The following is a 15,897-nucleotide window of genomic DNA, read 5'->3' on the forward strand; positions in this document are numbered from 1 at the left end:
CCTTATTTTACCCCTAAAACTGACTGATTCTGGCTCTGCAACCAAACAGCTTGACTCTGGATGTGAAGATTATAAATGTATGTCCATTACCAGTCTTTAAACAGCTGACCCTGCACACAGCAAGGGCTTAGAATCTAGCTGAATTGATCAGTGTCATTTATGAATTTAATAATGGAAATTACTGACTGCATAAGAAATTGGTAATATTTTATAGTTTTGCATCTTCTTCAGCTGAGTGTTAGGGTGCTGGAAATTTTTACTTACTTGTTCTCACAGTTGCAGACTGTGACCGACTGTATGTCTTCCAGCTGTCGCCACTGACGGTTCTGACATTGAACTCATAGAGTCTTCCTGGTCGCAGGCCATAGATGATGCGTACTTTAGATTTGCTGCTGCTGTAGGGATTGAATACTGTGAGGGGATCCCTTGGAAGCCACTGCACCTCAAAATCATCATAGTCTGTCCAGTCTGGAGGACCCAGCCAAGTGATTGATAAAGAAGTGTTTGAAACATCAGTAAACGACACAGTGTTAGGAGGGCTGGGTGCTATGCAGAAAGGGGGAAAAAATGGAGAGAAGAAAGAGATTCTTAACGAATTTTTACACCAGACAAACGAAACATGCATTATTTTCTTCATGCATCACAGAGGAGTTTGTATTATCTTGTATACACAGCCAGTTACTGCACCTGTGCTGATTATGGTGACTTTCACAGTCGTATCATATTCCTGAGCTTTTGAAAGAAAAACAGTGCTGAATGCTTTTCTTTCACATTCCATTGGTTTAATAAATCCTCCCTCAGAATAAGTCTGTTGCATAGTTGTGAACTAATAAATTCAAACAGATGGGACTAAAAAATAAATCCCATACCTGTTCTTCCTTCAGCATTTGCTGTGTTGGTCAGGTCACCACTGTGAGTCACCACAACCAAAGTGTATTTTCTGCCAGGAATGAGTCCCTGGAAATGCCACTCTTCCAGGTCTTTCATTTGCTCAGTTTCTTTCTGTGTCCCATTTGGGTTGTAAAGATGCAGCTCGTAGAAGTCAACATCTCCTGCTGCTGGACCCCAGGTGAACCACAGACTGTCTGTCATGTTTCGGTTGGTTGCCTTGAGACCAACAACTGGGGCTGGTACTGAAAAAAGGAGGAATGAATATTACTTTATTCATCTTTTGGGTGAGAAGAAACAAAAAGGTCAAGCAGACCTTATACTCATCCTGTAATGACAGTCATCCTATAAACTAGAGAGCCACCACAGCTGGCTGAAAAGCACAAAGCATATCTCAGGAGCTTCCTTTATTATTCTGAACTGCCACAGTTACCAAAAGAGGTTGCAATGTTTATAATGGATAATTTTGCAAATGTTCAACAGTTTTTTCCTAGTCACTATTTGGAAACACCCATTTCTGAGGTGGCTGAAGAAAGTGCAGCACTGCGCAGATGTAGTCCCACAGATGGGTTCCTATATGGTGCCGTACGGGAATAAAGAATGGTTTCACAGAATGACAGAGCTGCTAGGACTGCTTAGAAAACTCTGCTTCCCACATGTGGCTGAACAAATATAGAGCTGCACCCAGAGCTTCCCAAGGGAAACAAGTTTTATTTCACTGGTAGACTGTCTATCCCATTAACCCTACTCGCTTTTTCTTTTTGCCTTTTCCACGCAGACCAATACTGCTTTTAGGGATACAGCCATTTTCCTGCTTAAGGAGCATACACTGGAATGTCTTCTTCTGACATGAGCTCCTGGGAACTGTTGTAGGGTTTTCTACTTCATTTTTCCTGCTGTAACTACATCAATCAGAATTTACCTTTTTATATATCTAATGCTTTTTACATATTAGAGCTTTTGATACTCCTAATAGTTGCTCTAATCTAGTATAAGCGTCAGACTCAGACCAGCTCACTGGTGTCCCCCCTAAGCACCACACTGGAGACAGGTGGATTTCTTAGATGTTCTTGCCTGTTCTTCCATAGACAGATGACTCATTACTGAGGTCTCCACTGTGTGTAACAATCACCATTCGATACATCCTGCCTTGACGCAGGTTCTGGAACGAACACTGCTGGAGATGCTGCTCTCCTGAAATCCTGTCATGAAGGGACTTGTCTGGATTGTATAGGAAGATGTCATATGAATCTAGCTCCCCTTGAGAGGTGGTCCAGCTGAAGGACAGTCGGTCAGTGGTGTTCTCTGTGACTTTCAGATTTGTAACAGCTGCTGGAACTGAAAAGAACGATAAATGTAAGAGTAAATATCAGAGTCTAGGCACTAAGCTGAACCTTTAATAAATGCTTGGCTACAACACATTTCAATTAAGCCACAAGTAGCTAAGTAATATCAACAGCAATTGTCAGAAACAAGAAGAAAGCATTTATGAAATGCCAGTCTCTCCAATACAATATTCTTATTTCCCAGAAGGTCTGATTCAGTAGACTGTGCTCACTCAGAACTGTCCATTAGCTGCTACAAGAAGTTTTAAAACAGTAAAGGCTGCAAGCAAGACTTGGCCTTGAGTTTAGAAGTGTGTGTTCACATCAAATCCCGCACTAAGAACTTTGAGACTGTGAATTAAAAACTTGATGACAAAAAGCATTCAGGTATTTCCACAAAAGACAGAGGGGAAGCATCTAGCATTTTGGTTTAATATCCTTATTATGAACCATGGCCACATTAGAATGATAATAAATTTCAGATTCACATAAAAAGCATGCATCAGGAAAAATGATGCATAAACATGCAGAGTTTGTACCTTACTAGAATCTTTGCAGAATCATGGTAGACAGATGGTTCAGGTATTTAATGACATCTGACTGAGGGAAGCATAAGTAAACCAAGACGTTCTAATTACCTGTTCGGCCAACAGTTTCTGCACGCTTACTGAAGAGTCCACCACTGACTGTCAGAACTTGTATTTTATACTTCTTGCCAGCTAGTAAATCTTCAAATTTGTGCTGTTTGGCAGTAGGTGGCTCTGATTTGTTACTCAGCAGGATTCCTTGCTCATTCAAGAGCAGAATGTCATATCTTTCGGCTACACCGGGAGCTTTCTGCCAGGTTACTAACAAGGAATGACTGCTGTAAGCATGATGGGCTAATAATTCCTGGACAGCAGCTGGAACTGGAAGCAACAATTAAAGGCAGAGTATTACCAGGTGAAATACAGATCATTCAATACACAAATCTGAATAAAGTAATTAACAAGACATAACTTTATATATTTTCAGGTTCACTCGTGGGAAAAGAAGTGTCTGTGCATATGTTTATGCAAACAAATAATTCCTAGGCATAAATACAAACAGATACAGCATCATGGATATCTGAACTGGGAACGGAGAAGCAACATACATACACATATAAACTATCATGCAAAGACAGAGAAGGAGAGTAAACTGAAGTGACTGAAACAGGTAAGAAAGGAACATGAAAAATAAAGGAGTGGTAAATTGGTGCAAAACAGTAGCCCAGAATAGAAAATGTTAGCCAGCAGCTGCTGCACAAAAGTCAAGGCCACAGATAAACGCAGGTGCTAAAGAGAAAGGACAGATTAAAAACAAGGTATTGCATTGTTGCAATACTGACACCCTGGATACTGGGGCAATACATTGTCTAACAAGCCTTGACCATGCAATAGACTCTGCTGAAACACAACACTTGACTACATGGAGTGGAGGTATGTGTCAGATGGGTACAGGCATAGGAAATGAGAGGGAGGGAACTGCATTCATCCTATGAAGGAAAACACTGGGCTGGGCTAGAATTCCATGTACATTCACCCAGGTAAAGCTACTGAAATGACACATCTCACTGGTATTAACAGACCCATGCCCACTCATGCTTTGAGATAAAAACTTCCCATGAGTCTGAATGTCCCCACGCCTTATGGTACATTCATAAACACTGTTAAACAAGGGTCAGCCACTGGGAAGATATAATGCAACTTTCTCATTGTCTCAAGAGAAACATACTTGTTCTCCCAAAAGCTGCTAAGCTGTTGTGCAAGGTGCCACTGTTAGACTGCACCACAACCCGGTACTGCTCCCCAGCTTCCAACTTGTGAAACATGTGCTCAGAGATGTGTTTGGAGACACTCTGGGAATCAAGCTGATGGTTTTGCTGAAATATAGTCACTGTGTAGGAATCAACATCTCCACCTCCAGGGGTCCAGCTCACTTTCAGGCTGTTTGTCATGCCATTAGGTGACACATGAATGTTTCGGACCTTGCTTGGAACTGGAAAAAACAGGGAACAAAAAGGCACCTGCTCACAAATTTCCTGTTTGACTCAGGCTTCCTAATTTCTACCTATTTTATGGCAATAGAAAAATGATTCAAAAGAGGAACATCAATTACAATTACAAATAATATCATTCACGGGTGAACACAAAGTTGTAAACATTTGTGTGGGCTTATGCCACTTTAGAAAAGCAATTCTATGTGTAACCTCCCTCTTGTCCAAATGATGCTTTAAGAACATCTCAAAAAATGAGAGCTCTTTAGGTACCCTCAGTTAGTTAGCCATCTTGCCATTTTCACCTCAATCACTACTTTCAGGTAGGTAAAGAGAGGCGTAAAATAAGTAAGTGATTTATCTAGAGACACTAATAAACAACTGTCACGCATGGGAGTAACAGAAACCTAAATGCCGACATCTCAGTACAACTGCCATGCAACAAATCAGATTCTCTGCCAACAATCAAACATTAGTAAATGCGACACTTTTTTATTAAGCATGGGTCACAAGCTGGCTGAAGTACTACTGTGATTTTCAACGAGATCTGCTGTCTCTGAGCCAGCGTTACCAGAGATTGAATATAATCATGGCTCACCCTTGATTTTTCAGTGCTCCATTTTAGAGAAGCCTAAACACGCTTTAGATACCACATTATTTCTTACTTGTCAGGCCTTCTATGAAAGTAGCACGCTGTGCATCTCCGCTGATGGTCAAAACGAGAATTTTGTATAGACGTCCTGGAGTCAGAGCTGTAAACCAATACTCCTCAATGGTGTTCCCAAGGAAAATGGGTGGGAAGATCTTCATATCATTGAAGAGAAGCTGAATCTCATACTTATCAACATCCCCCTCAGCCTTTGACCAAGTTACCTGCAGATCTTCTGTGCTCCTGTTACTAAGAGTCAGTTCCTTCACTGACTCTGGCACTGAAGAGGTGGGAAGAAAGATGGCAAACTTCTCAGTACTTACTAACAGATCACAGCAAAAAGCTAGCAGCTCTGAAGCCATGCTTCTGAGCTACAATTCATCTCCCAAGAAAAGCAGTAGATTGCACTCATTCGGGAAAGTCTGCACCCCATCTAACACTGGAAGGCCCCATTTCAGAACAGAAGTCCACAATTTAGCAGCATAAAAATAATAAAGCAATAATAATGGAGCCTGCAGGGAGTTTACCTAGCCAACAAAACCTGAGTAAGATCTGCATGTACAACAAATACAGAGAAAAGAGGCCTGAGCTAATGCCAAGCCAAGGGAATCCATCTGCGTGAGGCAGCACCACAATGCAGTTTCTGAACTGTGCCAGACACAGGTGTGTTATTTTTCCCCCTTGCTACATCTTTGCCAATAAACTGAGTTTCTCAGCATGGCTCCTTAACTCACATAGGGTGCTAGGTGAAGGTTGCACCTAGATCCCTGCTGGGTCCCAACTAGCCACCTTACCACCCTTGCCCCATGCTCTCCAATTTCAGTGCTCGGGGTAGTTTGAATAGAGTGAGATCTAGTCTATCTTCTTTTCTATATATTTCCATGACCAGAAAAAGCTGCATTCTGGCATAATTTAATTATAAATACTAAGCTCACGTGGAAAACTGTACAACTGTTTTTTGGCTTTCAAAGTTTCAAGATTTGCTTTCCAATTTAACCGCACAGGTCTTTTCTTTCACTTTTTGTTTATTTGTAACTTGAACACTAGTCACAAACTAAACACTGCTTTCTGTATTTGGAATAATACACATTGAAAGAGTCATAGTCAACATCATATGTTAAAATCATATGAGATTTTTATTCCTGGGTATGGTAAATAAAATAAAATAAAAAAATACCCTGGGGCGTCTCATAATGTTTCCAGGGTGTGTACTTACTTGTTCTGCCATAGACTCTTTCACTAGTTTCATATTTTCCACTCCTTGTGCTGACTGTGACACTGTACTGCCTCCCTGGGACCAGACTGGTGAACACACATTCATTTTCATCCTTTGGGACACTTTTTGTTTGGATGAAATCATTGTTGTTCCTAATGATCACTTCATAATTATCAAAATATCCAGATGCATGTAACCAGGATACCTTCAAGTAGTCACTTCTGGCTGAATTGCTGACAGTAAGTCCCTGGACACTTGAAGGGACTGAAAGAAAAAATGCAGTTCAAGATTCAGAAAGCAATAACTTCCTAAAGTAACCAGAATTGTGGTAGAGAACTATATCTGTGGCAGTTATCAGAGTTTGTGAGGAAGTTGCAACAAGACAACAATGTGGATTTAAGCAATAAAATAGTATCTGCAGTTTCCAGGCTGCTTTACATCTTATGACGATACAACGGTTAGCCTTTCTAATTTTTTGGTCTTATGGAACTTGGTCCATTTTTGTAATTAATGCATTACAACATAGTGAGTTCCACAAACACTGATCCAAAATATGGTTCTTGTCCTTTTGTAGCTGTTCCTTGGATTTCCACTTAGATCATGAGAAGACTAAAATTGCACTAATTGATACTCTTCGGTATTTTAACGCCTGTTTCAATCTTTCTTTTGTTCTACTGGTTTACCAAATGTAAAGTCTCAGTTTTTACAAAATTTGAGAAAGTTTTAAAAGGTTCTCCATCATTATTGCCATCCTTTTCTGAGATTTCTCTATTCCTGTTATATCCTTGAAAATTGCATGACCAAAACCATAGACACACGTTTTACATTATCAAAACCAATTGACATGGATGTTACTCATTATTGTGACACCTCACTAACATTTTACTAATTAGTCTATCATATTCTTTTCTTTCTGATTAACTTTCTGAGGACATGCTCTGCAGGATATTCTTGAAGGGGCAAGTAAAGGCATTAAGGGCAGGATAACACATTTGAGCCAAAACTGACACATGATTTCTGTTTGCTCATAAGGACTGACAGACAGCACTTTTATTCATGCGAAAGTACTTCTGCATGAAATAAAACAGCAAGAGGGGCATAAGGATAAAACAAAGTCTTTAAAGCTGTAATTTTATGGTTTGACCCCCCAGCCCGTTCTCATCCATCCCAGTTTGGTCAGATATTGATAAATCATTGGTAATAGCTATACATTAGCCATTATCAACATAATAATGGTTATAGTGACTGTACTTGCCCAGAGCCCCTCTTTACCTGTTCGTTCCTGGCTGAGGGAATAGTTTTCATACTTTCCACTCTTTGTGGTTATCATTATATCATAAAGCGTCCCAGGAGTAAGGCTGCTGAAGGAGCATTCACTGAATGATTTGGAAACGGTAAGAGTCTGAACAATCCTATCATCATGAGACAGCGTTACCAAATAACTGTCTACATCTCCAGAAGCTGGCAGCCAAGAAACACTGAGGTAGTCACTCCGACCTGAGTTATTTACTGTTACTCCAGTCACGCTGGAAGGAACTGTCCAACAAAGAGGAAAAACAAGAAAAGCATTAACTGGCCAATTCCTATTGTTATGAGAATCCCTGGAATGCCATCCCCTGCAAAATAAGCGCTCTTAAGACTCCTGAGAAGTTCTGCACTGACTGCCTCTCAGCAACATTCATCTACCTTTTTAAATACAGTGAAGGAAACTGTCTTTGGTGGTTTAATCCCAGCACTTCTAAACTCCCAGAAGTTGAGATATCCTCTCATATTGCCATTCCTCAGTAACAGCAATAACCGGTGAGACTGGCAAGACGCTAAGGCCTACAGCTGAATGTTTCATTTCCAGTGGGTTCTCTGACGCCTAGCGGACAAAACATGAATGCCACCCGTTTTTCGAGCCAGCAAGGTGAGCTCAAAGGCTCTGTGTTGCCAGAATTATCATCACTCAGGTACAAAACTCTCAGTTATTACAGGGGCTGAACTTGACACAATGAACTTCCAAATTTTCACTGGGCTCTGCTGCATTGAACTCACTCATCTCAGCAGAGGGACTGGCCAACAGCTGTCCGAGTCAACCCCCCCCTCCCCCAGATTTTACAAAATACGCTTATCTACTTTAAGCCATTTAGTATTATTCCTCTCCAATTTTTTTTTTTTTCAGGTTTGTTTTGCCTTTTCACCTGAAAATAGTCATTTTCAGGAACATTGCAGAAAACCGCAGGTTTGCCTCTGCCAAATTCACATAAATTGCACTGTTGCCAAATTTTTCTTCTAAATATCCACAGAACAGGTATTACATTTCACAACTCTTTAAACCTAAAGAATTTGATGCAACAGTAGAAGTTCTGTGAAGTACAGAAGGACCTCATAATAACTAATTAGCCCTGGTGGACATTCTTTGATGCTGGATTGAAGAAAAAGGGTTGTGAGAAACTGAGACACAAATTCACCCCACCACCTTTAGGCAGGTTCTTGGCACACATAAGTGAGGAGCAACCATCCTACACCACAGCATAGCCAAGGAGTGATTCGCCCAGCACAGTTGTTCTCTATTCTCAGGGCATATTGTTGTCTTCATTACAGAGTGATCCTGCTGTAGAGTTCCCACTGTAGGTAGAGCAGTTAGCTCTCTAAAGCTGTATTTACACAAATCTGAACAGTGTGCACATATGAAGCTACATGGATGAAACTCCCACTCTTCTGAATTCTCAGTGCAGTGCCTTAATCACAAGACCATTCTCTTAGATAAATTCAGCTTTTAAGAACTACCAAAAAGCATGCTGGAGTGTTTTCCTTTTTACCTGTCCTTTCCTCTGCAATCGTTTGCCTTGAAGATATCCCTCCACTGACAGTAGTGACAACAACTGAATAGAGTCCTCCAGGTTTCAGGGGATAGAAGTGATATCTGTTGGTTTCACTGGGAACAGTTTCATTTTTAATGACAACATTCTCATGAATCAGTAACACTTGGTATGAGTCTACATCTCCCAGTGCTCTTGTCCAGTTGGTGAACAAGCTGTTGGTTGATCCCTGACTTGCCACAGTCAGACCTGTCACTTGGGCTGGCACTGAAAAGGAAATCGTCGCACTGTTACTGAGAAGAAATAAAACAAAATAGAATCCCCCAAAGAACACAAGTTTAGTCACACTGAGGAAGTACATCAAAAGAACATTCCAATTTGCAGCCAGACTCAACAGGACTAAAAATACTCTAACTGGGGACTGCTTCCTGTCTGGGATGTGGTCTATGGGAAACTAAGTAAGGCACAGAAAGGTCTTTCAGCCTTTAGCACAACTTTTCTCAGACACATGAAAATGAGTCAAGATCAGGAAACTGAAAGAGATGGCATTTTATAAATACCATTAAATAAAAGACAACAATTTAGGAAATCACTCAGGGTTTTCGATGACTATTTCAAATATAGTCTGTGTCTTTCATTTTCCCTTTCCTCTCCCATTCCGAGTATTTCATTTCTAATAAATGGCAAACTTGTTTGAAGAATACCTCAGGCACAGCCATCTATACTGTGTCAGACCCTTTAATTTTGGGGATAACTGAGATAGATGGTTATGGTTCAACTTTTTATGTCAGAAGATCTACAAGATACCAACTTTTATAGCATCAAAAAGATGAATTGTTAAACAAACATAACATTTCTCTAAGGCACAAGCTCATAACTTAGCCAGACCAAAATGGAAAAAGAAATAACAAAGAAATGTAATATGTAGCACAAATTTTACTCCAAATCCTCTTTTTTTTAAATTTGGTTTGACGATATTTGCTCAAAGCAAGGAAATATGATTACTTCTAAAGATTTCTGTTTACATGACCAAGCACAACTAAAACAAAATGTGAATGCATTCTTCTGTTCTTGTTTTACATCAGCCTTTTTGCACACGTAGTACTGGTTTAGTAATCATTAACAGAAACTAGAAAGTCAGGCACATAGCTGAAAAAATATGAAGTTGACAAAAAAACTCAATCAAAAATCCTTCCTGTTTTATAATGTTCTCATAACATAGTTAGCTCCAACAAGACACTAAAGTCCCACATTTCTGTGCTAAATGCTCTTTCAGCGATACTGGAGGTTTCACTGGAAGCTGACCAGTCTGGGATGGAAGTAAGAACTACTTCTGTCATATTTACAGCAATATTTTTCAAGCCTAGTAAGCTGTCAGGCTGCAAGGAAGATTCAGAGGATTGGAATGCTTATTAAAACCTATGTTCAAGCTAAATGATATTAGCTCATTATAGCTCACTTTGAATGTAAATTGACACACAATCAGTGCCTGATGCATTTTCAAGCACTGACTCATACTACTGAAGTGGGACCTTCATGCCTGAATAGGTCACCCTAAAGGGGTGTAAGTCAGATGGAAGTGAAATTCCAGTTAATAACCTTAGAGAAAAATGAAAGTATAAGCCAAACTTCTCAGGCCTCAGAAGGATCTATAAAATTTAAGGACCACCATCAACACTAGGCATGCTTAGATTCAGACACAAGCAGCTTGTTTTTCCCTGTGCTGTGCAAGGCCAGAGCTGCATTTTAAAACTTTGCTTGTACTGGAGAATGCTTAAGTCAGTGCTTGCGCAGAGTAAAGCTACCTGTATGGTTTAAAACTTGCACATGTGCACAAAATTAGCACCCTGCAGGGTGTGAGAATGGGACCTTCCTTGTGACACAGTTATCATCCTTGGTAACAAATACATATTCTGGAATCAGAAGAGCAGAAAGATTCAAAATACATCTTCAAGGTCACATGTGTTCTGTGTCTGTCAACTTTGGAATGTTACCCTTAAAGTAACATTTTCCTGTGTGGTGATGTTTCTCTTTTTCCCAGATAATGAATGCTTTGTATCAAGGAAGTGACCCTCCAGAAAATACACAGTGAAAATGGCTCTTCTTATATGGAATCTTGTGCTAATGTAGATTGATTAGATGGGACATAATATTTCAGAAACCTTTTTTTCCAGGAATTACACATCTATTTCCCAAAAATCTTAAATAAATACAGCAAGATAACTGACAGTCAGAAATGAGAGACTCAGACATGTAACATTTTTACTGAGGAAAAAAACATAAGATTAAGACTTTTGAGATTTAGACATTGAGTTAATTCACTTCACTACAAAGCAAAAAAAAAAAAAAAAAAAAATTTGTTAATGATTAACAGAAGATTAAAACAGTTTGACAAGATGATACCTGTTCTTCCTTCTACAGAAGTCCAGTTGCTTAAAGTCCCACTAATGGTAGTGACAGTAGCTATGTATTTCCTTCCAGGTATCAAGTCAGTAAAAGTGAATTCCTTTGCTTCTTTTTCAAGTCCTTTTTTTACAATAGCAAGATCACTGTCTCCCAGAGAAACCACATAGCTGTCCCATTCTGCAACAGGGGTCATCCACATGACACTAAGTGAAGATTCATTAGCATGCTTCACACGGAGCTGGAGAACAGGCTCAGGAGCTGGAAAAGTACACAGATATTACAATGAGAACAAGACTGTGTGGTGAGCACACATGCCCTATCTCAAGCTGTTATTAAGAAATGTGTTCTGTATGACAAATGAGACAGCAACAGAGTATCTCCAATCAAGAGGAGATTCTTCATCTTTCTCTAGGAAGCCATTGTTACAAATCTAATATTTGTGCCCCTCCTCCAGAAAGGACTGCTAGCAGCAGACTTCAGCAATACACTATGGCTGTAATGCTTAGGTTTAAACTTACATCAGGATATATATTTCAGCGCAAATGAAATGCAGGGAATTCAGTGAACTTCCTCTTGAACTCTGGGTGCTCAACAGGGATATAAGACATTGGTACCATAAATCAGATCTACACCAATGTGGATGTGTTGCATCCAACAAGGATGCAAATTACAGTGTCAGAGTAAAATTGATTTTGCATTGGTCTAAACCTCAGTCAAGTTGGGAGACACTTAAAACTTACAGTGGAATAAAAGAAAGAAGTCAATCAGTGAATTTCTGTGTGTGTTTGTGTGCACGTGCCTGCATACCCAGCAAGCGTGTCTTGCCTTATATAGTCCCTGATCTGATTTCATCTCTGTCACATTGAAATACAACTCACTTTCCAAGTCTGTGGGTCAATGTAAGAGAAAACTGAGTCATAACAGGGCCTAATACTGATACTTCATAACAGACCCATTATGCACCTCACTGTGGGTCAAACAGTCACAATACACCCATTGCTGGGTATTATTTAATGTACCATGTTCTAATCAAAGAATCATACACTCAACTTAGATTGCAAAACACCCCTAAAATCATTGGGTCCAACCATCAATTGCTCAGCTGAGTCAATTAAAAGTAACATCATAAACTTAAATTACTTGCAACATATGTCATAGTAAGGAAGATGAGAATGTATCTTGCTCTGATCAAGTTTGCTACAAGTCAGAGAAAGCTTCAGTTCTTTAGCTTCTACTGGTCTTACTGCTGTGCAAAATTGACAAAATCAAGTCCTCTAGGAATGACAGATGAGGGTATAGTAAAAAAGGCCACAGGAAGGGTGAGGATGAAGTAGAATTGACCTGTCCTACCTCACGTTCTTCAGTGAGATAAGGGTTAGACTTGAGCCTTGCCTGTTATTCCTATTCCAAGTCTTTCTCTCCTCTGAAAGGGACTTATTCTGCATTCACTGAGCAGAAATTCCAACAATTATATAGGAATTATTTTTTAAGGTTGAAGTAAATCAGATGTGGCTTTGACTAATGCACTGCAAAAGAATTCCACTCATGTGCCTGCAGTGTATATGGATTCCCTGTGGAAACACAGACTTGAACAGACTAACCCATTTTCTTCATGGACCACAAAAACAAGAACTGGGATGTTATAGGACACCCATACTGAGATACACCTTAGCCATATGGTCAATATTCTTTACACAGAATGGCAAGGAAACATACAGGAAGCCTATAGTGCTTTCTTTAAGACCTTTATAGCGTGCTTTACAATCAGCTACAAAATCTAGCAGTGAAATAAACATGTAATGTAAAATTTGAGTCACGACAGAATTGTGACATAGTTTCCCTAGCTTTCACTAACAACATATACTATAAAAATAATCCCAAAAGTTTTCAGAGAACTGCTAAAATTATTTCTGTAGTTTACAAGGGAGCTCCTTTTTACTGCATTAATGGTGAAATTCATCTGTGGATTCCAAGTACTCCTTCATTGTTCAGAGAGCTGAACTCTTCGCACTCTCACAGCGCCTGTGTGAGCATGCTGACCTGTTCTCCCCAAGCAACTCGCGTTGCTCTGCAAATCGCCGCTCTCCACAATGACTTCCACGCCGTACTCCCTCCCCGGGACAAGGCCCGCATCACGGATGAGGTACTCGGTGGTGTCCTTCTCGAGGGTGGTGTTGAGCAGCAGGGCTGAGCGGTTCCACAGGAGCAGGTGGTACCTCTCCCAGTCTCCCGCAGGGGGCACCCAGGTCACTCGCAGAGAACGCAGCCAGCCGCCAGCACCCGCCTGCAGCTCCAAAACTTTCTGGGGAACTGGAGAAAGAGAAGGCAAAAAAGCAATTCTGAAGTGGGTTATTTCTGGTGAGATGTACATGTGCTGGATAAACCTGTCTCGCAGCACAGCTATCGTACAAATGCTTGGACCAGCTAGAGCAATGTGAGTTATCTTGTTGGAAAAGTTGGCTTTCATTTTAAAGACAATTTTTACTCATCCCCACACAAACCACTCGCTTATTTTCCTGCTGATTTCTGACATGAGAGATAGGCAAGCCCTCTTAGGGCAGACAAAATCTCCCCCGTATGCTTCTCAGATGCATCTCACAGTTTTCAGTCAGGTTCCCTATTGTTTCCTGCCCTTCAGCTCACATAGAAACAGTCAATTTTTCACCACTAAGGTTAAACTTCAATCTATATTGGCCCAATTCTGGTATTAGCAGCAGAAATGCAGTCTAAAGGCTTCTTTCACAGACACAGCTTCTTCCACCTTGTATGCCCTAATTCCTCCCAACTATATAAGGTTAACTATATGAGGTTACGACAATGGTCCATTAAAGTGTCCACTCTGTCCTGTACTTCAAGGATCCTGAATTTACACGCCTAACCTTCTTATCCTATACTCCTGCAGGTCACATTGGACCACTGAATTTTTTTACTTCCATGGAATAATTAAATATTAACCAGACCAAGCAGAGACTAGAAGAAGACAGATGCAGACCCTCAGGACAAGATACCTGTAAGCATCATATTAAATACTCAGAGAACAGCATTGGAGCCCTGAGACCATCCATAAGTATTAACTGTAAACTACAAGGCTAGCATCATGTTCTTATGCTTTATCTAGCTTATTTAATATTTAATTGCTCGTTATCTAGCACAGGATTAAAACCTCTCTACCAGCATCACAAAATACTCACCGGTTCCACTTCCCATGGGCATAGCTGGATATCAGACCTAGAACTCCCATATGCCAGTGAATATGGGAAATGTGTTTCAACTTCTGATTGAGTGGATAAAAGCACACAGTGTATTGTTAGGAAGCACAGATGGACTTACATCATAACAGATAACGTTCAGCCTTGTCAGGCTGGCTGGACATCACTACACCTTAATGGTACAAAGTTTCAGGCTCTGAGACGTCTGTATTTCTTACCACAACACTTCTTGGCAGGTTCTGATGCTGTAGGCACCCTCTCAATACACAGCAATGTGTATTGCGCTCTTAGACACATGGCTTTCTCTGTGAGTTACAGAGGGACCCAAAGAGTCTAATCCCTTCAGCATCTCTAGACCTGACAGTTTGGACTTAAAAATTTATGTCTACTGCACAGAGCTTTTGCTGAAGTGACTGTTTACAAAGCTCTTGATGCCTATAGTAGAGGAAGGAATTACATATGATCAGCACCCTTGGAAACAGGACTTCTAAACCCTGACTTTGAAAGCACTGGGTCTAGGTCACAAAGCTGGGGATCTGTGGTGTTGCGTGAGGGCCAGAAGTTCTCCCTTTAGATTGAAATGGTAATCTTAAAGGACTTTAATTATAGGCTAAACAAACAAAACAGACTTGCACATAAACCACTCCAGCTTCGTACTTTCTGGACATGAAAAATTTTTAAGGCTCTTCCTTGCACTGAGATTGAGGTATCAGCTAGGTATGTCAAGGATATGACTTTCACATGAGATGTTTAGTTGCAGATAATAAATATTTTCTAAAATAAATACTCTGTCTTACACACACATTTCCCACCTTTTGGCCCTGAGTCTACTAGAAATTTATGTATGAACTCTTCACTGAGTTAGACATTTTTTACCATCTAACTTTCACTCAGGCTACGCTGGTATGGAAAAGATGACACACCTCTAGGGCTAGTAATGTACTGGGAGATTTATGTAGTATTTTTCAGGTTCCGCACTCATACAAAAGACACCTGAAAGAAAATTATTACTTCTGAAAGACGATAAAAAAACCTCATAACTCAGCTCTACCCCAGCTGCTGCATGCCTTTGTTAATCCATGCTGTTTATAATAGAGAAATCTGAGATGTAATATTTTCTGGTTTGTAGATTTGTGTCTAGTAGAAGGAGTAAGACTAGACCTTGCAGAATTATTTAAAAACTGTTAATAATTTGACTACACACACACTTCCCCACCATGTAACTCAGTTTATGTAGTATGCTAAGCTGAATTCAAGATAACGAAGTTGGTCAGAAGTGCAGTAGTATTGCAACAGCTTTGTAACAGACTGACTCAACTATAAGGTCCAATAAAAATTCACAACTGTTCACAAAATATTCACAAAATATTCTGGAGCTGCTTT

At 40.1% G+C, this 15,897-nt stretch overlaps 1 protein-coding gene across 4 annotated transcripts in view; it reads right to left on the minus strand.

Moving 5' to 3' along the window:
- PTPRB (protein tyrosine phosphatase receptor type B) overlaps positions 1-15,897 on the minus strand; it is a 63,528-nt gene that overhangs the window by 21,896 nt on the left and 25,735 nt on the right. For 3 of the 4 annotated variants that reach the window (XM_040063274.2, XM_040063273.2, XM_040063277.1), the window contains 11 exons: positions 13,346-13,615; positions 11,303-11,563; positions 8,900-9,166; positions 7,368-7,631; positions 6,096-6,359; positions 4,896-5,159; positions 3,969-4,232; positions 2,852-3,121; positions 1,963-2,226; positions 870-1,133; positions 265-546 (listed from right to left, as the gene is read on the minus strand). In XM_040063274.2, the coding sequence (XP_039919208.1) occupies positions 265-546; positions 870-1,133; positions 1,963-2,226; positions 2,852-3,121; positions 3,969-4,232; positions 4,896-5,159; positions 6,096-6,359; positions 7,368-7,631; positions 8,900-9,166; positions 11,303-11,563; positions 13,346-13,615 (2,934 nt within the window). The remainder of the gene's footprint in view (positions 1-264; positions 547-869; positions 1,134-1,962; positions 2,227-2,851; positions 3,122-3,968; positions 4,233-4,895; positions 5,160-6,095; positions 6,360-7,367; positions 7,632-8,899; positions 9,167-11,302; positions 11,564-13,345; positions 13,616-15,897) is intronic. The other variant, XM_040063275.2, reaches the window with a different exon arrangement.

The sequence above is a fragment of the Hirundo rustica genome, chromosome 4, assembly GCF_015227805.2.
Source record: "Hirundo rustica isolate bHirRus1 chromosome 4, bHirRus1.pri.v3, whole genome shotgun sequence".
Taxonomy (NCBI): domain Eukaryota; kingdom Metazoa; phylum Chordata; class Aves; order Passeriformes; family Hirundinidae; genus Hirundo; species Hirundo rustica.